The sequence below is a fragment of the Protopterus annectens genome, chromosome 11.part0 (assembly GCF_019279795.1).
Source record: "Protopterus annectens isolate FY-2018-M chromosome 11.part0, PAN1.0, whole genome shotgun sequence".
NCBI lineage: Eukaryota > Metazoa > Chordata > Ceratodontiformes > Protopteridae > Protopterus > Protopterus annectens.
In genome coordinates, this window is record NC_056745.1 from 1427838601 (window position 1) to 1427866122 (window position 27522).

Consider the following 27522-nt stretch of genomic DNA (forward strand, 5'->3'; position numbering starts at 1 on the left):
AGTACTTAAGCCAATTGTTGAAATTGATCATCTTGTCTTCATATTGTGACATCATTCTTGGTGAGGGTAAGATGCTCCTCTATGTCTCTTTTCATGTAATCCAGGGAAGTATGTCTCAGGTCATTCACACCAGCATGGACAATGACTGAGGCATATTTGTACTTGCCTTGGAGTGACCTGAGTGCTTGTGTTATGTGACGGATTCTAGCGCCCAACAGGCAGTTCACCATGACCATCTCCTTGTTCAGCATGGTGAGTGGGACGTCAGTGTGCCTGATGATAGAGTCACCTATTACAAGTGTATCAGGTGTCTTATTTAGCCTTAAGGGCTGTGACTGTTCGGCACACTGGCTTTGTGAGCTATGTGTTGCACGTGTTTTGTTTTGGGGTAGCGGTTGCTTGGGTGTCTGCTTTGGAGGTCTCTGCTGCTTAGGCAGATTTTTATTTAGAGCCTCAGAGTATGTTTTTTTGTGTTTATGTGTTTGGTTTGCTGTCGTGGTAGGTCTATGTGAGACTGGAATCGCAGTGAGTGTGGTTTCCTTCTCCTCCTGACTGGTTACGCTAGTACTGAGTTGAGAGAGCTTAGCCTCCAGTTTGGCTATATGGTTGCATCTCTCACATGTGTTGGAATTTGTTGGGAGGAGGAGAGGGCTGTCTGTGTACAAGAGGCAGTTGTAACATTGCCTCAAGATTCCCAGATTCACCAGCTGGGCCGGAGAGGAGATTGACAACTGACCTTTGGACATGGTAGAATAGTATTGGGAATTCCTTTATAATTGAAAAAAAGGGCCAATGGGGAACAAGGTACTCAAAGGGAGTTTGTGAGGGTGTAGTGCTTTTAATTTTTTAGTGCTGACTTATATAATTGCTTTAGTGAGCAAGTGCCAGGCTTTAGAGTAGGAATAGGGTGTTTATTATGAGAATTAGATCAGTTCTAAGGGAAAAAGTGAAGAGCAGACTTTGTGGAGCCGAGAATGGTTTAAACCCAATTAAGCGGAGCTGCCCGATGCTGCACTATTCGCAAAATCGCGCAAAGCCACGCCAAAGCGGGTTTTATACAGGGGGACTTGAAAGAGCTAGAAATTGGTCCAAAACGGCCAATAGACTATCAGATTCTTGTGCTGGGAACACTCCTCCAGGGATAGATAGGCTGCTCTAAGCTCCCCACTGCCACTGGTGAACAAAAAAGCCTCCCTTATCCAAGAAAGGAAATGGGCAACACAGGAACTTTCCAAAAGTCCAGAATACAGCAAAACCTGTATTTGGACTACTCTAGGTCAGGAAAGACAGGAAACAAGGATAATTTTTTTGTTTTTTTTTCTTTTTTGCAACAAACAGCAGGAAAATGCAATAAATATGTAACACAGGCTAGCGCACTTGAGTGTGTAGCCTCAACAGGTAAATGCAACAAACAGGACAAACTTTAAAAGTGCAGGTGCAAAATCAACTTAAACAGTTTAAAACAGTTCAAGAAGCAGAAATACTTGCAGTTCAGATAGATCGGACAGTCGCCCAGGTAGTAGAAGGAAAGAAAAACACTTTTATCAGGTTAGCAGTCGCTCTTTTAGCCTCTATGCTGCTAGCACCACTCTGCAGGACCACGAGGAGCTTGGCTGAGTAGTAACAAGCGCAAAAACCACGCCAAAGCGGGTTTTATACAGGGGGACTTGAAAGAGCTAGAAATTGGCCCAAAACGGCCAATAGACTACCAGATTCTTGTGCTGGGAACACTCCTCCAGGGATAGATAGGCTGCTCTAAGCTCCCCACTGCCACTGGTGAACAAAAAAGCCTCCCTTATCCAAGAAAGGAAATGGGCAACACAGGAACTTTCCAAAAGTCCAGAATACAGCAAAACCTGTATTTGGACTACTCTAGGTCAGGAAAGACAGGAAACAAGGATAATTTTTTTTTTCTTTTTTGCAACAAACAGCAGGAAAATGCAATAAATATGTAACACAGGCTAGCGCACTTGAGTGTGTAGCCTCAACAGGTAAATGCAACAAACAGGACAAACTTTAAAAGTGCAGGCGCAAAATCAACTTAAACAGTTTAAAACAGTTCAAGAAGCAGAAATACTTGCAGTTCAGATAGATTGGACAGTCGCTCAGGTAGTAGCAGGAAAAAAAAACACTTTTATCAGGTTAGCAGTCACTCTTTTAGCCTCTCTGCTGCTAGCACCACTCTGCAGGACCACGAGGAGCTTGGCTGAGTAGTAACAAGTGCAAAAACCGCGCCAAAGTGGGTTTTATACAGGGGGACTTGAAAGAGCTCGAAATTGGCCCAAAACGGCCAATAGACTACCAGATTCTTGTGCTGGGAACACTCCTCCAGGGATAGATAGGCTGCTCTAAGCTCCCCACTGCCACTGGTGAACAAAGAAGCCTCCCTTTATCCAAGAAAGGAAGTGGGCAACACAGGAACTTTCCAAAGGTCCAGAATACAGCAAAGCCTGTATTTGGACTACTCTAGGTCAGGAAAGACGGGAAACAAGGATATTTTTTTTTGTTTTTTTTCTTTTATGCAACAAACAGCAGGAAAATGCAATAAATATGTAACACAGGCTAGCGCACTTGAGTGTGTAGCCTCAACAGGTAAATGCAGCAAACAGGACAAACTTTAAATTACAAGTGCAAAAGTGCGCTAAAGCTGGCTTTAAAGCAGGGGGTTAGAAAGAGATAGGAAATGGCCCAAAACGGCCCATAAGCTACAGGTCACTGGGCTGGAACCACTCCTCAAGGGACAGATAGGCTGCTCAGAGCTCCCCACTCTCACTGGTGAACAAAGAAGCTTCCTCCTATCCAAATAAGGATATGGGCAATACAGGAACTATGACACAGCCCAGAGATCAGCAATACCTGAAGACTGGACTATTCTAGTTTAGTAAAGGCGGGAAACAAGGATTTTTTTTTTTTTACAAAGTAGCAGAAATTAGGTACAGAAACACAGTAAATGCGTTAATTTGGCTAGCGCACTTGAGTGTGTAGCCTTACCAGTTAAACTAAGCAAAAACAAACTTCAAAAGTGCATAAAACTCAGAAATACAGGCAGGAATGCAATAAAACAACTTTGCAGCGCTTATTTAGAAACAGAGAAGTCTACATATACAGAAAAGCAGCTAAAACACACAAACACTTCAGATGCAGTGCAACCTAGAGCACTTGAGTTGTAGCAATATTAAGGCAATTACAGTTATAATAAATGTTCTGAAATATACTCTATATTTCCAAAATGTTTGAGAAGCACAGTCAGAACACAAGGAGATTCAGGCAAAAAAAATGTTTTTTTTTTTGAAAGGGAAAAAGGAGAAACAGAAGGCCTTATCCAATGTTCTCTCTGTATTAGGTAGAATGAGCTAATGACACTAGACTGGGAGGAGTGTCACAGATCAGATTTACAGTAGGGGCGGGCAACTGCAAAGCCACCAAGTATAAAAGCAAGACACCAACTGGGAGGGGGGGTGGCGACAAAAACAATAGCCTACAGACAGTAAGCACTAGAGAAAGCCACAAATGAAAGTTTTTAAACAGATAACGATTTGTAAAGATACAGAATGCTTTTAACTGCAAAGAAATCAGTTACTTGTGCAGATTAGTTAATAGCAATAAAATACACTCAAAGACTAAAAAGCAGGCAATAAAAGTGCTATATATTAATTGTTAGAAACAATAATCTGTATAAATAATCGGAAAAAAAAACAGGATACTTATATATCTCAGCTAACAGTCGTGGTCAACAACTCTCATCCACTCTGCTCAGGAGGTCATTGTCCCAATGTACTCATCCCTCATTAGACTCATTATAGAATACAACACCCCATTTGGTTAAGTACCTCTCAAGACATCTGCAACAACTGGAAAGGCCGCAGAAATACCTCACTAAATGAATCACAGGCCTAAAGCAGATGCCCTATGCTGACTGCCTTAAAAAACTCCAGCTATACTCTATCGCATCTTGCCTGCTCAGAGGAGATCTCTGCTTAACATACAAGGCCAAGTCAAACCCAGAGCTGTTGGACATGCTACACTTAAAGAAATCCCAATCCCTTAGAGCCACATGCTCCAGGGATCTAAACCTTGTCATCACAATAAACAAAACATGCTGGAGGCATAGGTTCCTGACCCAGAGACTTCCCAGACTCTGGAATAGACTGCGCATACATGTCAAGCAGAGTGCCTCTTTGGCCCTCTTCTAACAGAACCTTGACGATTGGATGGGAGAAAGGAAATTCACCCCAGGGATCACGTCAGTCACCCTGCTAGACAAATAGCCAGGGAATTCTTATGGCTAGGCTTGTACAGGCCCTAGGGCTGATAGTCTACTACCAACCTATGAACATATAACCTGTAAATGGTTCATCTCCCAGCCCCATGTTTACACTTATCAAGGGTATCAAAACTTGTCAGAGATTTGGGATACATGGCTAGGCTTAATAAAGCCCTTGTGGTCATCAGCCTAATAAACATCTATGAATCTATGTATGCAGATAATGTGGCATTACAGGCCAACTCTGAGCAAGAAATTCAACAATGGCCAGGGGAACGGAATGCAAAACTGAAGCCACATGGGCTGATCCTGAGTACAGATAATGGAAGCAAGTGGGAGAAATCAGAAAAATTCTCGAATATTGAGATAGAAGGGAAGACAGTGGAACTGGTTAACAGCTTCAGGTGTCTGGGCGGGGTGGTTGAGTAGAAGAGAAGTCTGAATGAAGAGGTCCAAGGTAGACTCAGTGGGACTGATGAAGAAATGAGGACATCAGAGCAGAAGCCGAAGTAGCTCCAGTTGCCAGTTTCTTATTACTTTCTTTAACTTAATGTGTAAGCTCTTTCTTAGTCACATCTTTTTGTTTGTTTTCTTGTAGAACACATTTTTTCTCTCTTTCTGCTGTATCACTTCATTTTCACTTCCATTTTCTTGCACATTCATTTCACATTCTAGTCATGAATGATCGATAGAGCCACATCTTTTGCACTTTAAATCACTTTTTTTGCATTATGGCATTTTTACTACATAAATATCTTTTTTTATCACACTCACTGATTAAAAATTATCGTTTATTTCCACAAAAATAACAAGTCTTTGGTTGACCCCTGTATTTCACAAAACCCCTATTAACATGAACATTAATAATATTAGGTACATGCATAACATCATCATTTTCCACTTTCAGTATTACTGCACATTCCCATCCACCAGCCCATAGCCCTCTTTCAGCATATATTTTTGTAGTGCCCATTACTTCTTTACAAATAGTTAACAAATGTTCTTTCACTTCTAAACTGGATCGTTATTCTTTTTTTTTGTCTGTAAAAAGCTCGCACCACTTATTCTGACCATGGATAAATATTTTTCTTTTGTTCATATTCACCCAAATAATTCCCATGGCCTGCCCAGTCTAAAATATCAAGTCACAAAAAGTCTCTATTAATTAAAATAAATGCTCTTACCTCTTTGGCTTTGATAGCCAGAGGTGCCATGACAGAGTCCCAAACCTCATACCTGTCCTAACTTTCTTCTTCTTTTTTACTGCTCACATGTACTGTATACTTCTGTTTTGTTTCTATTATTCCTTCTTTCTTCTTGCTCCTTCTCCAACAGTTTGTGCATAAATTTTTGTCTCTGGAACTTTTTTTAGCATAATGTCTTCTACTCTTATTTTTTCTTCTATTTTGTTCATGCTGTCGCTCCATGAAATTGCTGCTCTACTTTCTGGCTCATTTTGGTTTACCTGTTCTTCCAAATAATCATCCCGCAACCCCCTCCCCGATTGGACGTTTGCAATTATGCATTTTTCAGAGGTAATTGTCTCTCCTTCAAACAATCTCCTCTGAAAGTTTTCCTCTGAATCCATCTCAGTTACAGCTACAATATCCTTTTCCTCCAATGTCATTGTACTTTCTGCACCCACATCATCAGAAAAAAACTTCTGGTAGTGATGCTACCATTTCAAGTACATTTTAGGTTCATAGGTTCATAGGTAAGTACTAGGCTATCTGTCCAGGGGCATTTATAAGCCTAGCCACAGAGAGATGGCTTTCGCCTCCCCATTAGATTACTAACCTGGGCATCTGTCTAACAGGGCTCCTGAAGTGATTCCAGGGTAGAACTTACAATTACCCATCCACTCATCAAGATTTCTCTTGAAGAGGGTCAGAGAGGAGCTCTGTCAAATATGGATTGGGATTCTATTCCAGAGTGAGGGCAGTTGCTGGGACAGGAATCTATCCCTCCAGTATGTCCTGTTTATCATTGTGCATAGGTTCAAGTCGCTAGAACGAGTGGTTCTGAGGGATCTTGTTTTTTTGAGGTGAAGCATGTCCATTAGTTTAGGGTTTAACATGGCCCTATAGGTCAGGCATAGGTCACCTATGAGCAGACGGTAAGCGACTGAGAAGAGCTGGAGCTTTTTTAGTCGTGCTTCAAAGGGTAATTGTTTAAGGCCCTTAATCCTCTTAGTGAGGTACTTCTGTGGTCTTTCTAGTTGTTGCAGGTATCTAGTGAGGTACATCCCAAATGGGGCATTGTACTCTATTATGGGACTAATGAGTGAGAAGTAAAGGGGCACAATCACCTCCTTGGATCTGGATGAGAAACTCTTTGTGATCAGGTGTGCCACATAGAAGGATTTTCTGACCATTTTGGCTATGTGGTTCTCAAAGGAGAGCATGCTACCTACTTGGGTACCCAGGTCCCTAATTACTTCTTCTGTACTTAGTGGATTCCCATCTATGTGGTAGTTTGTAGGTACTTTGCTTTTCCCAAATGGGATTACTATGCATTTTTTGGCATTTAGCTTGAGGCCGTGACTTTGACACCAGGTGTTTGTCTCTGAGAGACCCTTTTGCAGGATGTCTGTGTCAGCCAGAGAGTCAATTATTGCACCCAATTTACAGTCATCTGCGAAATTGGTTAGCCACAGTCCCTCCGCATTTGCCTGTACTTTGGAGAAATATATACCGAACAGGAGGGGTCCCAGGACTGACCCCTGTGGGACTCCGCTTGTGACTGGTTTAGAGTCAGACATGACGCCTGCCACTCTTACCGTGTGGGTTCTGTCTGAGAGCCAATTGGCAACCCATCTCGTGACATGGGGGTTGACATTTAAGCTGGTGAGTTTGTCCATGATTCCTGAGTGCGGGATGGTGTCGAACGCCTTAGCGAGGTCCAGATATGCTGTGTTTTCAGCAACTTTTACTCCATTTTCAGCAAAAGCTGTATCAGCCATGTTTTCTCCCTGCTACTCCTGGCTGCCTCCACACCAGGACAGGAAACAGGAAGTCAGGATATGTAACACACAAAGCCTTCCCCTGACTACCGTGAGTAGGGGAGGTTTCCCAGTGTCCTGGCTAAACTTTCCTAGTAGTAGTATAAATATTAGACACAAAGACCGAAACTCAAACTGCTAAAAACAAGGTGAATGGAAGCTATGAGAGCCAGCAAAAGAATAAAATGAAACTGTTTATTCTGAGCGCTTTCGGCAAGGTCCTTGCCTTGCCTTCTTCAGACAAACAGTAAAAAATTCACTCAGGTTCTCTTTATACCCAATTTACTCTTAAATGGGCAGGTTAGCTTAGCTAACAAGACAACATGACTAAAACGTAAACATCCATTCTGTTAGTTAAAATAAATCACCATACCACAAAAAGAAATGCATCCAACAGCAAAAGACCAAATGATCTGAAAAAACATAATGTTGTATAAATATACAAATAGGTGAGATCTGCTTTAAAAATGCAGTTTTAGTCAAGTTGTCTTATTAGCTAATGTGTCTTTTTGTATGTTCTTTTTAATATATTGAAATTTTGTATTCCGACCACAGGTGGCAGTGTGGTAAAGTAGGGAGTTATATTGTTGTATTTAAACATGATGTGTTGAATGTGTTTATTTCCTGTTCTGAGGAAGTTGGTGAGGAGTCACCGACGAAAAGCTAAACAGAGACTTTGTGGCTTAAATAAACGTTGAGTACAAGTTTACTTACTTGGTTTGGACATTTTTTACGGATTTTCAAATTTGGTGTGCAGATTCCTGGCTCCTCCTTGTGTAGCAGTTGGTTTTGTCTTTTTTATCGTTACCTTAACCATTAGGCCACCCTCCCAACAGTGCCCCCCCCATACTTAGCTTTAAGCTGAAGACTTCGTTTCTGAAACTCGAAAACAAAAATTTCAGAAGTCGGCCGACCAGCACTTGTGAACTGCTTCTGCTTAGGGCACCGCACGGCAAGAAAGACTGATGTAATGGCATCACCTGCATGTTTTATACCCCTGATGAAGAAGGGACAGCAACCGACGCAGGACCCAAGACTTTGTTAATCAGGCCGACTGAGGGCAACCTGCCAGCAGATTACACAAATGTAATGACTGCAACAGTGAAACATGAAGAACATCTAGTTTTCTGTCTGTGCTCCATACCTTTCAATTGTACAAATTGTTGCCTCTTATTTTTGGTCGATTTTTCATAAAGTTGTGTTTTTTCTGGCAATCTTGTAGCAATTCATTAAAAGTTAGAAAATAATGACAGACATTTTGAGTCTCAGACTTCATACCCTCAGAAAATTCATGCTAATTTAAAACCTGTTATTCTATCAACTATTTTAAGTTTGTAAGACCACTATTTAACAACTGTCCCTATTTGGGCCTCTGTCAAAATTTTATTTATGGCTTTGTCCAGATTTCTTGCTCTAAGAGGTTGAGTGGTATGTATGTTGTGTTCCATAATTTTCTATTCATAATTCATGGGTCTATAAAGTTTCTTTATAATGTGAAACATTGTACCTCTGAATTTTCTAAACAGTAAAAGCTGGACTGTGGAGTCCAGCAAGAATCCTTGTAGGTCCAGAAAATTGCCCCCATATTCCAACAAAACAATAAACAAAAGAAAAGGACATCTCTTACCCACACAGCAAATTGCTTTTGGCATTTCCTTGCTGTTAAATCCTGACTTAGTTGATTCATTGATGAAAAAGAAACATGTGTTCTCCTTCATGACGTGTGCTACTCACTCTACTCTTGAGATGATGTGGTCAGTAAATGACTGAGCTCCAGATAAGATCCTGCTTTGCCCAGTATTGATGCCATAAGCTTGTTAAACAATGCCCAGGAATACAGTGTCTCATCACCAGCTTAAGCTGGCCCTCTCAACCTCTTTCTGTTTTCTACAGAGGATGACCTCAATCCAATGTGGAAAGAAAGACATAATTCTGAGGCTTTCCTCCAAATGTGTCTTGCATACAGCTTTATTGAATTAACAGCCATTCCATTGCTGTTTGTTACTTTTTTGCTGTATAAGCCAGCTTTGACTTAAAAAAAGAAGTAATCTTTATTTATTTCTTTATTGTGAGTCTTGCATTCTGAAGAAATGTATGTTTGTCTCTGGTGCCTTTTTTTTGAAGAGTAATGAAGGTACTTAAGACAGGGTCTATATTAGAAGACCGAATGTTTAGGTGATCGAACACCTAAACATCGATCTTCTAATATCGAACCGCACAATGTCGAACATCCCAGGGAAACACATCCCTCAGCCACAACACAAAAAACATTACTTTACATCTAAATTAAGTGGGGGCCTTCACCCCCCACACCCCCCGACGTGGAGGGTTGTGCCCCCCCACACTCCCTCTAACTAAATATACCAACTCCGAGATCAGTCAACAGTAGGGAAATAGCAAACTCTGGCAAACGGCCAGGGGAAATATTTCCCTGCATTAAATCGTCTGTTTGCTGTTTTTTGCTTTCGATATTAGAAAATTGATGCTTAGGTGTTCGATCACCTGAACACTGAAAATCGATGCTTAGGTGTTTGATCACCTAAACATTTGGTCTTCTAATATAGACCCCTTAAGATGTGATTTTTTCTTGTTTCTTTGTTTCATGAAGGCATCCTGGGCTTCTGATGCTTGTAGTGTACAACAATATTCCCAACGTATTCTCTAATGACAGATCAGGCGTATTCTCTTAATGCCTTTCTCCTTGACTTAGTGGGAGAACAGTTTTAAGCAAAATGGTATTTTATCTGACAACGTCATCAAAATCACAGTTGTTTGCTGTCATTTTTAGTCTTGTATGATAAAAAACTAATGACTCTATGAGTTGTCAGGCAGCTTTTCAGAAAACATTGTAAGAATATTCTTGACATAAATATAGTTTTGTCATAATAAATCCTACAAAAACACAGTATTGTCTTTGCATAGGCCTAGAAATGAAGCCATTTTAAGCAGGCCTATAGAAACATGAAGTTTCAGTAAGTGCAGTTTCAATAGAAAGAAATGTTTCATTGAAATATACAAATTAGCTCCATGAAATAACTTTCAGGCCAAAGCACTCCCAAGGACAAAATCTGATAACCGAATGTACAGAACATTGGGGACAAACAGATCTTGTTTATGTTGTAAGAGTCTTGAGAATCAAGGATAAAGAGGCATGTAGAACTTGTAGGAAATTTGTAGGGTTTTAGTATTATGAGTAACACTTTCTAGTCAGACGTGCAGTCCATTTAAGAAAAGATTGATACAGATATTCATAAGTCAGTAAAAGTCTATTGCAGTTTGTCTCAATTCTGCCATTACAAGAAAAGGAAAATATTTGTTTAGAACTTGTTGAATTATGTCATCTACATCCACTCTATGCTGCTTCTACAAAATAAAGCACCTCTATCAAAGCTCTAATTTGTAAAGATTTTTATTCTGAAAGATGCAAGAAGACTTGACACATACAGGAAAAACTGAGATATTTGACATTTGTTCAGTACAGTCCTGGGTAATTAAAATATGCCATTTCTTTAAAACATATACTTCATAGTGCATATTTTTCTTAGCAGAGAAGTATTAAGTTTTGTTGCTAATGTATATAATGAAACTGTTTTGCTAGATATAACAATTACTGCTAATAATAATTGCAAATGGATATTTTTTTGACTCTTTGTAACTACTTAATCCATTTGGACTTTGAAATTTTTACCAGTTTTTGACCACAAATAGGAAAGACAGTTTGACATAATGATATCACTCATTTTCAGTAGATGAACACTTCACTTAAAAATATTATTTTGTTCTCTGCCAAGCATTTATAATGCTCTAAAGTACTCCTGGCCTTTCAATAATGCATTCTTAGGGAAACTTTCTGTTCCTAAAATAATCTTCTGGAAATACTTGCCTTTAATGCTTGCAGATTATTTTGTTCTTTATTCTTTACTGTGATTTTTGCTTTATTCTCATTAGCAATATGATGTTTTTCCTTTCCTTTGTAGACATGAGGAAAAAGCCAAAATAACAAAGTGAGTCCATCCATCCATCCACAATCTGTTTTTCCCCGTTTTTGCATATGGTGTCAGGGTGTCACATCAACAGTGACAATCACCTACAGTCAAGGTTTACACCACCAGGTGGCTTGCCCTGCCATGGGCATAATCCTGATGGAATTAATGTGGCTCTAAGTTTAATACGTTGTCCACAATTACTAACTAAACTAACAAACAAAGTAAAATGTTACACAAGTAAGTAAATAGATAATAAAAAAAATGTTGCACATATTGCCATGGAAACGGATAGGGACCAATGAAGAATGAGGGTAGTGAAGAGCTGCTCCAATTAAATTTGAATATTAAGGCTTTGTAAGTGAATTCATATACCAATAGCTAATGAGACCCACTCAACCTACAGAAATAGAATTTACTAAAAAATTGCAAATATTTTGTTCAGAATTGAAGGAAAATGATGACAGCAGTACTAGTCTGAAATTTATGTACAAGTTGCAGAGGGACTTCAAATTAAATGCAGTTCTGGAAATAAAACACGCTCTTACCACTACATATGAAAACTTTCAGTAGTTGCTCTTTTGGGAACTCAGCATCAACTTCAATTTTAACTATTTCACAGCTGAATCCAGCCACTTCCTGCTTTTGCTGCAAAGCAAATAAAAATGCATTCCAATTAGGTTAACTCCACAAGTTGTAACATTGTATAACATTGTAACATTTAGTTTTCATGCTGGTCCTGTTCTGAGCAGCTGCTATCAGAAGGCATATCTAAATAAAGGCTAAACTACACAGAAAAAATATATAACATGTACAGTAAAGATACTAAAATGGTACTGAACCGAATTAGTATGCTACACAACGATAGAAGAGGAAATGCTAAAAAAAATCACAAACACAACTGACTGAAAAACATTATTACTTTTTTTTTTTTTGGAAACTGGTAAGTTAAGAAGAACAGCATATTCCCAATGCAATGACTCTTCTGCCAATTTCTGAGTTCATTCAATATTTTCATACTTCAGGTGTAGCTTAGTGGTACAGTTGTGTACTGTTTGACTAAGAGGTTGCATAAAATATTAGTTGTTTTCATATGCTGAGCTATACTTCAAAATATGCATGTACTGTCACAAAATAACGAGAATAATTCAGTCATACACAGCAGTAAGTATAGAAAATTTCATGTTTCACAGATGTTCGAGTTTATTCATTGTTGCAGTCATTACATTTGGTTTATATGCTTGCAGTAGCCCTCAGTTGGCCTGATTAACAAAGTCTTGGGTCCAAAGCAAAAAACACAGCATCCATGGGACCTGATGGTGTCCCCGGCTGTGTGCTCCACGAACTCAATGAGGAATTAAACCCACAGCTAGGACAGCTGTTTAATCAAAGTCTTACCTCTGGATACGTACCCAGGGAGTGGCGCACTGCAACTGTGGTCCCACTTCACAAAGGCGGTGCCTCCACCGACCCTGGAAATTACCGGCCCATTAGCTTGACAAGCCTTATCTGCAAAGCCATGGAGAGGATCATAATGGACCTCATAAATAAAGACATAGGGAATTTGCAGACTTTGGATCCAACCCAGTTTGGCTTTGTCAAAGGCAGATCATGCCTTTTAAACTTGGTTGACTTTTTCGAAACAGTCACCAAAGCCATTGATGAGGAAAGGCAGTCCATACAGCCTACCTCGATCTGGCTAAGGCCTTTGATACAATACCCCACTCAGGTATCATTGAAAAACTCATCAGCTTAAATGTTAACCCATACATTACAAGATGGGTTGCAAACTGGCTGAGTGACAGAACCCACAGGGTCAGAGTTGCTGGCGCCATGTCAGACTCAAAGCCTGTCACAAGTGGTGTCCCACAGGGCTCAGTCCTGGGCCCACTCTTGTTTGGCATCTACTTTTCTGAAGTACAAGCAAACACAGGAGGGTTATGGCTGACAAAGTTTGCAGATGACTGCAAACTGGGTGCCATAGTAGAAAATACATCTGACACAGATATCCTTCAGAAGGGTCTCACAGAAACGGATAACTGGTGCCAGAGCCACGGCCTAACGTTGAATGCCAAAAAATGCATAGTCATACCCTTCGGGAAAAACAAGGTTACCCCTAGCTACCAAATAGGTGGCAATCCACTGAGCACAGAAGAAGTTATCAGGGACCTGGGGACCCAGGTTGATAGTAGTCTGTCATTCGACACCCATGTAGCTAAAGTAGTTAGGAAGACCTTCTACATTGCCCACCTTATCATGAAGGGATTCTCATCTTCTCATCTAGATCAAGGGAGGTCATAGTCTCCCTTTACTCATCACTCATCAGACCAATGATTGAGTACAATGCCCCATTCGGAATGTATCTGACCCGACACTTGCAGCAGCTGGAGAGGCCACAAAAGTTCCTCACCAAAAGGATAAAGGGTCTCAAAAATCTGTCCTATGCTGCCCGACTGAAAGAACTCCAGCTCTATTCAGTCGCCAGCTTGCTCAGAGGTGACCTTTGCCTAACATACAAGGCCATGTCAAACCCAGATTTGATGAATATGCTTCACCTCAAAAAATCTAGATCCATCAGAGCCACAAGGGCGGAAGACTTAAACCTCAACACGGCTATTAATAGGACGTGCTGGAGGGATAGATTCATCACCCAAAGACTCCCTATGCTGTGGAACAAAATCCCGGTATATGTGAGGCAGAGCACCTCGCTGGCCTTGTTCAAGAGAAATCTTGACCAATGGATGGGAGATCGCAGATATACCCCAGGGATTACCTCAGTGTCACTGCTCGACAGAGGCACAGCAAAATAATGGGTATAGTTCCCCATACTAAAGGGGTGGCGTAAGCCACAAAACGAAGGGCTAGGCTTGTAAATGCCCTTGGGCAGATAGCCTAGTATGAACCTATGAACCTATGAACCTATGCTGTCCCTTCTTCCATGACATCAGGTCGTCAGGGGTATAAAACATTCAGCCAACGCCATTACATCAGTTTTTCTTCCTCCAGATGTCAGGTGCCCCCCTAATGGGAAGCAATTAAATCTATAATACAAGGATATACCTCCAACAAAAAAGCAAATACACCAAAAAGCTTTTTGAGCATAGTAAATGAGAGTAGAGGTATAGCCAAAAGAAGAAAGGGGGCTGGAGGGAAGGTAACCAGGACTGCAACAGTGAATACACTTGAGCATCTACATTTATGGTAAGTGTACACAACTGTACTATGTTCTTTGTGTTTCACTGTTGCAGTCATTACATTTGGGTAGATTCCCAAAGCTAAGGTTGGGAGGAGGAATTTAAATAGAATTAGGACCAGCTATAAGGCCCTGCAAGACTGCAGTGGCAAAACCAGCTCTGGATTTAGAGAAAATTGGCAAATGATAATGCTTGGTGAAAGTATGTACAGAACTCCAGGTAGCAGCTTCTAGGATGTCCCTGGTAGGGACACCTCTGAGAAAGGCTGTAGAGGTAGATGCAGCCCTGGTTGAATGGGGGCTGATGCCTTGTGGGGTAGGTTTTCCATGGTACTTGTAGCAGAAATGAATGCAGTGGCCTATCCATTTTGAAATGGTTTGTTTAGAAATAGCCTTCCCCTCTGCACCTGCAGCAAATGCCACCAGCAGTTGTTCAGATTTCCTTTGAGGTTTAGTCCTGTCCAAGTAGAATCTAAGTTGTCTGTGCACATCTAAGGAGTGCAGTATCCGTTCCCCTTTGTTCTGTGGGTTAGGAATGAAGGTAGGCAAAGGAATGGACTGATTATGAGCCACACTGGCTACCACCTTGGGCATGAAGGAGGGATTGGTTCTGAGGGACACCCTGTCCGCATGAAAGGCTCCACCTGCCATAACGGCCTGTAACTCAGATACCCTTCTTGCAGAAGTGATTGCTAAAAGGAAAGCTGTTTTCCAGGAAAGGAATTTTAAATCTGCAGTAGCAGCTGGGTAAAAAGGAGGAAGAGCGAGTTTCTCCAAGACAAAAGGTAAGGTCCCAGGCAGGAGTTGGAGCTCTCCTCGGTGGCCTTAAATTTGGGTGAGAGAAGGGGAGGCTCTGTGCTATAATGAGATGAAATGGCTGAGGCATGAATTTTGATGGAGGAAAAGGACAAGCCCTTATGAAGCATCTCAGTCAAATATTGTAGAATCTGAGGTAAATTGGGCACTGCTGCGCTCATCCCTTGAGACTGGTTCCAGGTACAAAATCTTTTCCATTTTGCAGCATAAGATTTTCTAGTACTAGGCCTCCTAACCTCTAAAATGATATCCATCACCTGATTTACTGAGGGGTGGAAAAGAAGAGATTAGGTAATTAGCCAGGCTGCTAGGTTCAGGGTTTGCAGCTGACAGCGCAGAATCTGGTTCCCCTGCTGAGACAACAGGGAAGGCATCTGAGGCAGGTGCCATGGGGCCAAGCGTGACACACTGCGCAGGAGGGGGTACCAGTGTTGGCATGGCCAGTCTGGTGCAATTAAAATAATCCTTGCCTTGTCCTGTTTGATCTTTAGTAGTACCTTGGAGAGCAGAGGCACAGGAGGAAAGGCATAAACTGATGTTTTTTTTCAGCTGAAGGATAGACCATCCAATTTCCAAGCTAGTTTGTGGGGAATCCTTGTGCAACATTTGTCCAATTGATGGTTCTGGTGGGAGGCAAACAGGTCTATATCTGGGCTCACCCATTTGCTTGTCAAGATGTTGAAAATCCTTGGTTCGAGTTTCCACTCGTGAGGTTTCTGCTTAGTCCATAGGTTCATAGGTTCATAGGTTCATACTAGGCTATCTGCCCAAGGGCATTTATAAGCCTAGCCCATAGATATGTGGCTTTCGCCACCCCTTTAGTTTGAATAAAAACTATGCCTATTATTTTGCTGTGCCTCTGTCAAGCAGTGACACTGAAGTAATCCCTGGGGTATATCTGCGATCTCCCATCCATTGGTCAAGATTCCTCTTGAACAAGGCCAGCGAGGTGCTCTGCCTCACATGTACCGGGATTTTGTTCCATAGCATAGGGAGTCTCTGGGTGATGAATCTGTCCCTCCAGCACGTTCTATTTATAACAGTGTCAAGGTTTAAGTCTCCCGCCCTTGTGGTTCTGAGGGATCTGGATTTTTTGAGGTGAAGCATATTCATCAAATCTGGGTTTGACATGGCCTTATATGTCAGGCACAGGTCACCTCTGAGCAAGCGGTATGAGACTGAATAGAGCTGGAGTTCTTTCAGTCGGGCAGCATAAGACATATTTTTGAGACCCTTTATCCTTTTGGTGAGGAACTTTTGGGGCCTTTCAAGCTGCAGCAGGTGTCGGGTCAGATACATTCCGAATGGGGCATTGTACTCAATCATAGGTCTAATGAGTGATGAGTACAGGGGGACGATGACCTCCCTTGATCTAGATGTGAATCCCTTCATGATCAGGTGGGCAATATAGAAGGTTTTCCTAACTACTTTAGCAACATGAGTGTCAAATGAAAGGCTACTGTCAACCTGGGTCCCCAGATCCCTGATGACTTCTTCTGTGCTCAGTGGATTGCCACCTATATGGTAGCTAGGGGTAACCTTGTTTTTCCCGAAACAGATACATCTGCCAGTGTATTTATCCTGGCAGGAATTGAGCTTGTAGATTCACTTGGTAGCTCAAGGCTGTGTTCCACAATACCATGACTAGTCTGTAGAGGAGGTAAGAGTGTGTACCTCCCTGTTTGTTTATGTACCACATGACCGTAGTGTTGTCCATCTTTACCATTAGTTGTCCTGGAAGAATGTGGTCCTTGAAGGCTGTCAAAACATTCTGTACAGCTAACATTTCCTTTTGATTTATGTGTAGGTGCATTTGATTTGGGTTCCATTTGCCCTGAATGCACTTCCCTGCCAGGTGAGCCCTCCCATGCATAGTCTGATGCATCTGTTGTTAAGATTTGGGCGGCAGGGGGTAGTGTGAATGGTAGTCCTTTGTTTTGGTAGCAGGCCTCTGCCCACCAAAGGAACTCTAGGTGTAGACAAGGTATGATAGGAATCATAGCTTCTAGATCCTGTAAATGTTGACACCATAGGCTTTTGAGATACCATTGCAGTTTCCTCATATGCAGCCTTGCATATGGAATTAGAAAAATGCAGGAGACCATGAACCCCAAGGACTGCAGTATTTCCCTTGCAGATAACTGGGTTTTTGTGGCCACTTGTTTGAAGTAGGTTGTCAAATGAGTCAGTTTCTCTGATGTGAGGAAAGCCATCTGGGAAGTTGTATTCAAGCTTGCTCCCAGGAATATAATTTGTTGACAGGGTACCCAGGTGTGATTTATTTTTGTTTATGGTGTACCCGAGACAAGTTAGTACCCTTTGAACAAAGGCCAGATTGTTCAAAAGAATGTCCTGGCTTTCTGCCTGAATTAGAAAATTGTCCAGTTATGGATATATTTGAATATTTCTTTGCCTGCAGAATGCAATGACTGGAGCTAGGCACTTTGTGAATACCCTGGGTGCAGTAGATAAGCCAAAGGGCAGTGCAGAGAACTGATAGTGCATGTCACCTGCTTTGAAGCGTAGGTATCTTCTGCAAGACTCCCTGATAGGGATGTGCAGGTATGCTTCTTTTAAGTCTAGAGTTGCCAACCATGCATCTTTGCCTAGCATAGGAAGCAGCTGGTGAAGAGTCAGCATCTTGAATTTTGGAATCGCCAGAAAGGTATTTAGACTAGAAAGGTCCAGGATAGGATGCCATGTATTGCCTTTTCTGGGTACCAGAAAAAGTCTTGAATAGAACCCTTGTCCCTTTTCCTCTACTGGTACCAACTGAATAGCCCCCATGCTTAAGAGAGAGAGTACTTGATTTTGGGCCTCTGCCCACTGATTTGGGGGTAGATCTGGCCACCCGCTTGGTGTTGGTAAGGTGTGGAAGTAAAATCTGTACCCTTGGGACACTACATTTAAAACCCATTTGTCCTGGGTAGTGAGTTCCCAGTTTTTGGCCTGCAGACCAATCTTTCCACCTAAAGGAGCATTCAGTTGGGAAGTGCTTGGAAGTTTTAAAAGCAAGTCATTGAGATAGTTTTCCATAGGGGGGAGTCTTACTACTCCCTGATTTGGGTGTGGAAAGCCCCCACTGCTTAGTCTTGTGTGTCCCCTGGGACTGAAACCTGGGGTTTCTGCTGTGTCTGGGTTTGGCTTGAGAAGACCTGGAAGGGGCTGGAAAGGACCAATTCTTAGAGGGCCAATGTCTACTAAATCTTTGAGGCTGAACTTGTAAGAAATCGTTAACAGTTTGCATAGATTTAGCTTTATCTTCCATCTTTTTAAGAACTTCCTCAGCCTTGTTGTCAAACAGGCGGTCCTGATTTAAGGGAGCATCCAACAATTTAGCTTTAACATGATCAGGCAAAGACTGCTCCTTAAGCCAAGCATGCCTTCTGAGCACAGACCCAGTAACAGCAGCCCTGCAAGAGGCCTCTCAGGAATCAAATCCACATTGCAAAGTATGTTTTCCAACCTGTTCAGCAGAATGCATTAAATCCTGTAATTCTTTATTTTCCGCACAGTCAGGAATCAACATAATTTCCTGTTTAAGCAATCCAATAATGTTGTCGATACTTTAACATATGAAACTGGCAGTTTAAAGCCCTAATGGCCAAGGTTGCAGAAGTGTAAACCTTCTTACCCCATCTATCCAGTGCCCTGGAGTCTGTATCAGAAGGGGGAGGATTTTTAGCAGTAGAAGCCTTAATGCCCTTGGGTCCTTGTGAAATAGTCTCTGGATCCGCAATATGATTTTTAAAAAGGAACTTGTGTGAATCAGGAACCCTGTAATATCTGTCAGGTTTTCTGGGAGCAGGAGGCAAAGAATCCAGGGCCAAACTAGATTCCAAAAAAGCATCATCAACAATGTCTAGTACAGGAGGAATAGCTAAAGGCCTATGCTGAGGCAGGAGTAAGAAATTCCAAAGCCTCTTTTTTGAATCAGAAAAATCCTGCCTTTCCCAGTGGAAATGCTCTCTTAGAGTATGTAAGGTTTCACCAAAAGAAAAATCCTCTGGAGGGGAAGCAGAGGGAATACAGTCCTCTGCATCAGAATCCTCATAAGTAGATAAGGAAATCCAGATCATCAGAAGAATCAGAAAAATCAGAACCCAGTTCAGAAGATTCATAAACAACTTCAGTCCTAGGTCTCTTAGAAGGGGTAGGTTGGCTTCCCCTGATTAGAGTTATAAGATCTTCAGCCATTCTTATCATTTGTTTTTTAGGCATAGAGGCCTGAGCATGCGGCCTGGGCATCGGCTTTTTAGGGATGGTTTGAGATTTAGGCCCAAAAGAAGAAGGAGGCATCGGTTTAATATGCAAGTCTGTAGGCCTGAATACACCCTCAGAAGCAGATGCCTGCACAGCAGCTCTGGACCCATCCAAGGTAGAGACATCCGCGGGTTCCATAGTTGAAGTATCTCATGGCATACTGGACTCCGAATGGGTCTCAGTAGAGGTCTGCTAATCAGAAGTAGCAGGTATCAGGGGCTGCGAAAGCACCTCACTGAGTACCAGCGAACTGGCGACTGGCTTAGGAGAAGCATTGTCAGCAGTTTTGAACCTCAACGGCCTGTCTCTGTCTTTATCTTTGCATTTTTTGAAATCCTGGTAGTCAGATGGCTACCCAATGACATTTCTGGATAATTAAACTGAGAAGCGAAATATTTAGAGGCAAAAATATCCATACGACAGATAGTATGCTGATTAAATGAAGCACAAAACCGACAGTAAGGTACATCGTGGTCAGAGCCTAGGCAAGGAATACAGTACGAATGAAAATCTTTATGAGGTATTTGCTTTCCACAAGTAATGCAATTATTAACTTTTACTGACATCGTTAAGGGGCAAGAAAAAGTTTCCCCAATGGGGTACTTAGCTTTAGTTGAAGACTTCGGTTCTGAAACTCAAAAACGAAAATTTCTGGAGTCGGCCGACTGGCACATGCGAACTGCTTCTGCTTCAGGCACCGCATGGCAAGAAAGACTGATGTAATGGCGTCAGCTGCATGTTTTATACCCCTGATGACCTGACGTCATGGCAGAAGGGACAGCAACCAACGCAGGACCCAAGACTTTCTTAATCAGGCCGACTGAGGGCTACTGTAAGCACATAACCCAAATGTAATGACTGCAACAGTGAAACACAAAGAACATCAGCAAAATGATAAGTTGACTGACAATGTTAACATGTCCTGAAAATGGTAAGCTGCCAGGACACTGGTGAAAAATATCATAGTACCTTTAGACAGAGAGCTATGTGGTATGCTATGTAATCTTGTAGACTTCCCTCTGGACCATGGAAAATAACATTCTGATACTGTTCGACCTGTTTTGAAAAAAGATATCAGTTAGTTTAACTGTAAAAAAAAAAAAAAAAAACAGAATTATGTGGTCAATCAAAAAAATAAGACTGCATTAAAATATCTTCTGCTAATGCACTGTACAAAATTAAGTTTTTTTTCCTTAAAACAAAAACACTGACAATCATGAAAACAGTAACATCATGCAAAAAAAAAATAAAAAAAATAAGCTACAACATTAAATTTTCACATTGTCTTATTCGGAGCAGCTAGAGCCTTCATACAGGTCAAGTGGTTAAACTATACACAAAAGAAAAAAAAATGACATGTGTACAACAAAAAAAGCTAAAATGACCAAGAAAGAAAATGGACTAGTAAAAATACCAGCAATCAGTAAACTCGGCACTTGATAAAGAATGCTTTTGAACACTTCATAAGCTGCCTATTAATATGGGTCACAATGGGTTTGCTATCAAAATGTAGAATGTAGGTTTGGTGAACACAGAAATGACAAGCGACAGTTGGCCGATTTCCATGTTGCCGAACGTTATGAGTGCGAGAGTACATATCAGCGAATACAACTGTGTACTCGCTGATATGTACTTGATGTTATGCCTAGATATCGCGGTATAGTACAGATTGAGAAATGCATCCCTTTCCTTACTGTAGTGCAATCTTGGAGTTAGAATGTATAGTTTGCAGGGGGTGGGGTGTACAGGGGACTTACCCCCTGCTAAAACGCGAATGCCAGTGTAGGAGTTCAACTTACCTTTGCACCTACATGGATATCATGTTTGATATTTCATATTAATGTTGAATCTGCTGAATTCATTCAACAGATTTGACATTTATGCATACTAAATATGCAGGCATTTGAAGTTTCCATGTTAAACACTTTTTTTTTAACTTTGGTATTTTGATAGTAAACCGTCATAATATCATTAATAAAAGACAATGTCAAGTGCAGTATTTACTAAATGATTTTCAGGCTGGGCTGATAAGCCTCAACCAGTCAAGTAGGTGGAAACATAAAGAAATCAGTATACTTGTTTGGTAAGCCAAGCTGAAAAAAAAATTGTGCTTGCAAGTGAATGTACATACATTAAAGAACATATTAAGCTAGGTGGGACATTAATTACTCTGTAGAGATGGGCTACAGTTAACATACTTCAGTACTGAAGTGACAAGAAGTTGCCCCAAACAAGTATGTGTTGCCACTTTCAGCAGCCCTGAGGTTGGATACCTTTGGAATTCTTTAATTTGGTGACATTCTTAACCTTATTTATAAGTGCCACAGTGAAGCATATGGAATATAAATAAATAGTCATTGTTCTTAGAAAAGTTACGGTCAGAATGACAGCAACAATACCATTGAAAAATATATAGCAGTACTAATAAATTCCAATAATTCCTTTAGCTTCACTCAGATTTACTAACACTGTGATGCAATACAAATATAAATTTGAAAAACCAAGATATCTAAGGTATGGAAACAAAACACTTCTGAACTTCAGGCTGTAGCTTTCCCCTAAAGGGGGTTACCTTAACCTTTTACATTCTAAATTAAAGTCTAAAATAACCAAAGCCAACTTTGCATCACATAGAGATAAAGACCTGACTACTGGTCTAGATGCTGGGAAAAAGAATGAGACAGAGTGAGAGTGATCACCTAATTCTGGCTCATCCATCCGGGGGGGGGGGGGCTGGCACTCTTGCTTACTGTATTGCTGACATCCATTGGATGATTATGCACAACATGAACCAGGGACATGAGCTTGGATCTTACCAAGTCATTCATGCTGGCATTCAAGATGGCATATGTGGGGGCATTTATGTATCACAGGGATGACAATGTAGGTCTGCTAGATAACCTGACTGCACATTTAGCCACCAGGGGTGAGGTTAGACCTATAGAAAATAACTTCCATCTCCAGCAGTATGAGTTTGCTTGCCTGGATTGCTAGGGCTGCCATATAGTTCCCAGCATAGCACTAAATTTCTAAGAGTAACAAATCTGGACAAAGCTATAAAGAATGGGGGTGCAAAGGCCTCACATTTTTAAATATTGCTCATATACAGTTTTAATTAGCATGCATTTTTATGAAGGATATGAAGTCTAAAACTCAAAAGAAATGTTTGCCATTATTTTATGACTTCAATCCTCAGTGATTTACCAGAAAACCAAAGAATTTATGAGGAACAGACCAAAAACATGAAGCAAAACTCTGTACATTCTGCAAAAATCTGTACAGTTGAGAATACTTCTCAACCTCTCAGTGCAAGAAATCCGGACAAAGCCAAAAAGAATGGGGTGACAAAGGCCCCAAAATAGGGACTAAATTTATATATTGCTCCTGTAAGCTTAGAAAGTTGCTAGAATAACAGGTTTGGCATTATTATGTATTTTCCTGAAGGATATAAGGTCTGAAACTGAAATGCATTTCATCATTTAGTATAATTTAGTAACTTAAATCTTCAATAATTTCCCAGAAAGCCATAAATTTTATGAGGAACAAACCAAAAATATGAGACAAAAATATGGTCATTCTGTGGAAATCTGTACTGTTGAGAGGTATGTGTTCCAGCCTGGGGATAGTTAGAATATTTACATGTTGATGACCCAGTCTGTGTGCGTGTGGGAGGGGGAGAAGCCAGACTCTCAGGCCACTAGGATTTCAACAGCCCTAGAAAAAAAAAAAAAACATATAAAGGTTACTGTATGGTGGGGAGAGGAGGGACAACCTACCCTTCACAGATGCCTGAGTAATAGCTGTCAGCTGGGATATTTTCATTCCTGACATCCAGCCAGCCAATACAAGCTTACCAAGGCAAACATATTTCTGGAAAGAGGGGGTTACCCCGAACAGAGTGATATGAGTTGCACATGGCTCTGGTAGTCTGTGGTAATAAAAAGGTGAATGACTCACATAGACATACTAAACCAGCACTGGCAAAAAATACACATAAATACACAAAATCATACTCGGAGGCTCTAAATAAAAACCTGCAAAAGCATTACAGACCTCCAAAGCAGACACCCAAAAAACCTGCACCTCCCGTCACAAATCAGACAACACATAAAACACAAAATCAGTGTGCTACACAATCACAGCCCTTAAGGCGAAATAACATACCTAACACACTAGTAATAGGCGACTCTATAGTCAGGCACACTGATGTCCCACTCACTAGGATGGACAAGGAGGTTACTGGTAGCTGCCTGTCGGGAGCCAGAATCTTCCACATAATACAAGTACTCAGGTCACTCCAGAACAAATACAAATTTGACTCTGTCATTGTTCATGTTGGTGTGAATGACCTGAGAAGTATCTCCCTGGACTGCATGAAAAGAGACATGGAAGAGCTCTCTGATCATGTAACCCAGGTGGGTATGACTCTGACCCTGAGTAGCATCCTGCCCTCACCAAGAATGATACCGCAGTATAAAGAAAAAATTCATCAGTTTCAACAATTGGCTAAGCTTCTGGTGTCATTCAAGGGGGATCCAGTGTCTGTCAGCCTGGGACGACATGCTCGACAGGCCTCGTTGCTTTGCAAGAGACAGCTTGCACCTGTCACCCCTAGGCTTTCGAATACTGGCCAAGGCTCTTGCTGCCCCATAGTGCCTTTTTTAGGCAAGGCGCAAAAGTCAAACCCACCTCCGTAAACAGCCCAAATAAAAAAAGAAGGGTTATGCTACTCAACGCCAGGAGTTTAAATCTCAAAATGCACGTGCTCGAAGCACTCTTCGGTATGGAGAACGTCGACATCCGTGCAGTAACTGAAACCTGGCTCAAGGCTCCACAGAACACCCCAGCACTACCGGGCTACAACTCATACCACACATTTCGGCCACAGAACATGGACCGAAACACAAAAGGAGGGGGTGTAGCCATATTCATCAAGGATACCTACACCTCCAGGTTAGTGGCGCAGCATGATACCTCCGAGATCATCCATGTGCAACTAACATCAGGCAAATCTGCAATGCAAATTGTGGCCTGCTACAGATCACCCTCCATGACCCAGGACCAACACTCCACCTTTCTGGGGACACTGGAAAACATGAAGGTCCTACCGAACACCCTGATATTGGGTGATTTCAATTACCCTACCATTAACTGGGAAAACTACTCAAGTACAAACTCCCAGGTCCAGCGCTTCCTGGAATTTATCAGCTCAAATGCCCTGGATCAGCTGGTAAACTCCCCTACCAGAGGTGAAAACATATTGGACCTGGTCATCACAAACATGGGCGACAGGTGTTCCACACCAGAGGTCAACCTGTCACTGGTTAAATCAGGCCATAAACTAATCACTCTCTATGTCCACACCACACCACCTCCAACCAAGGAAACCACAGTGAAAAACTTTTCTATAGCAAACTTCACCTTACTTAAGACAGAGGTGATAAGTTTCACAGCCCCCACGCTAAAGGATAACAGTGTCCAAGATGCAGGAACCTTTACAAATGCACTCCATGAGCACCTACAAGGATGCATGGATCGTGCCATCCCTAGCAAAACCAAGACTCATTCCCCTAAGAGAAGGAAACCAGTCTAGTGGACCCCTGCCATAAACAGGCTATACAATAGAAGGAGGAAACTAGTTCAGAAAAAAAGCAAATCCCAAGAAGGAAAGACATCCCTGATCAGTATCAGTAAGAAACTAAGGTCCCTCATAAAATCCTCCAAGGCTAACTTTGAAAGAAAACAGCCAAGGATTCGAAAGCTAACCACAAAGCCTTCTTTAGCTATGTCAAGAATCTAAGTGGCAACTCGCAGATATGCTCTGATCTAGTGCAAAATAGCACAAAATATACTGAACCCACTGATATTGCTAACATCCTGGCAGATAGATTCAGTGTAAACTTCACCCTTCTCTCACCCCCAAAAGGGCCCACAACAATACCGGAAATCATGGATGCACAGGTGAAAACAGCCCTTTCAAAAGCCAAAAGCACAGCGTCAATGGGGCTAGATGGTGTCCCAGGTTGCGTCTTGCACGAACTACAGAATGAACTAACCCCCCACCTAAACACACTGTCCAACCTCAGCCTCTCCACAGGCTACATGCCCATAGAATGGTGCACAGCAACGGGTATTCAGCTCCACAAAGGAGGGGCCACAACTGACCCTGGTAACTATACCATAAGCCTGACTAGCCTGGTCTGAAAGGCTATGGAGAGCATCATCATGGAACTCATTAACAAAGACATTGGAAACCTCCAAACACTTGACCTGACCCAGTTCGGCTTTGTTAAGGGCAGACCATGCCTACTAAACCTGGTTGACTTCTTCGAGACAGTCACCAAGGCCATAGATGAGGGGAAGGTAGTTCACACAGCCTACCTTGACCTTGCAAAGGTTTTTGACACCATTCCCCACTTGGGAATTATAGAAAAACTCCCCAGCCTGAACATAAACCCCTACGTCACGAGATGGGTTGCCAACTGGTTTACAGACAGAACTCACACGGTAAGAATAGCAGGCTCCAGGTCCGACTCTAAACCAGTCACAAGTGGTGTCCCATAAGGCTCGGTCCTGGGACACCTACTGTTTGGCATATACTTCTTAGAAGTACAGGCAAACACAGGAGGACTATGGCTAACCAAGTTTGCCGATGACTGCAAACTGGGAGCCATAACTGACTCTCTGGCTGACATGGACATTCTCCAAAAGGGCCTTACTGAGATGGACACCCAGTGTCAAAGTCATGGTCTCAAGCTAAATGCCAAAAAACGCATAGTCATCCCGTTTGGGAAAAATAAAACACCCATGAATTATCACATAGGTGGCAGCCCCCTTAATACAGAAGAGGTAATAAGAGATCTGGGGACCCAGGTAAATAGTAATCTCTCCTTTGACAATCATATTGCCAAAGTAGTTAGGAAATCCTTCTATGTAGCCCATCTAATTACTAAAGGGTTCGCATATAGAAATAAAGAGGTTATAATGCCCCTCTATTCGTCACTCATCAGACCCATCATAGAGTACAATGCCCCGTTTGGGATGTACCTCACAAGACACTTCCAACAGCTGGAAAGACCACAAAAGTACCTCACCAAGAGGATTACTGGTCTCAAACATATGTCCTATGCAGCCCGACTGGAAAAACTCCAGCTGTACTCAGTGGCATATCGCTTACTCAGAGGTGATCTCTGCCTGACTTACAAAGCCATGTCCAACTCAGAATTGATGGACACGCTCCACCTAAAGAAATCCAAGTCACTGTGAGCCACAACAATAAATTGAACATGCTGGAGGGATAGATTCCTGTCACAGAGACTCCCCATGCTTTGGAGCAAAATTCCTAACTACATTAGGCAGAGCCCCTCACTAACATTCTTCAAGAGAAACCTTGATGAGTGGATGGGTAACAGAAAATACACCCCTGGGATCACTTCATTGGCTCTTCTTGACAGAGGCTCAGTTAATCAATGGGACGGCGAAAGCCGACACACTCTGGCTAGGCTTATAAATGCACTCAGGCAGATAGCCTAGTACCTACCTATGTACCTATGACTAGCAGGGCCAGGTCAGCAGGCATGGAGGACATTAGGAACACAGAAAAATAAACTAGAAGAATTCACATATTTAAAAAGTGAAGTTTGCAGAGTGTGGACTTAATACACAAATCATAAAGAAGATGACGGCAGAAACGGAACCAAGGCAAATGCTGTTTTGTGGGCAGAAACAGTGGAAAAATGTATGCAGGATGGAACTGTGAGCAATTCTGCCAATGGTCAATAGAGGGCAGCAGACAACCATGAAAGCATGGAGGAAGCTGTAGGAAGAGAGGGACATACTTGGGTCATAGCAGACATTTATGTAACACAAGTAAATAGAGAATTATGCAGTACACTGAAGGCCAGATAAAACATGTTGACATAGCTCTCAACCAATGAGGGACAAATCTCAACAAAATCAGGGACAAATCCAGTAATAATCAGGCAGAGTCGCTTTTAAAATG

At 41.8% G+C, this 27522-nt stretch overlaps 1 protein-coding gene across 5 annotated transcripts in view; it reads right to left on the bottom strand.

The window, feature by feature from the left end:
• The window catches only part of CTTNBP2 (cortactin binding protein 2), a 1390380-nt gene that overhangs the window by 261449 nt on the left and 1101409 nt on the right, over positions 1–27522 (bottom strand). For all 5 annotated transcript variants that reach the window (XM_044088722.1, XM_044088723.1, XM_044088724.1 and 2 more), the window contains exons 13-14: positions 20490–20576; positions 11797–11896 (exon numbers count right to left, since the gene is read on the bottom strand). In XM_044088722.1, coding sequence (XP_043944657.1) covers positions 11797–11896; positions 20490–20576 — 187 coding nt within the window. The remainder of the gene's footprint in view (positions 1–11796; positions 11897–20489; positions 20577–27522) is intronic.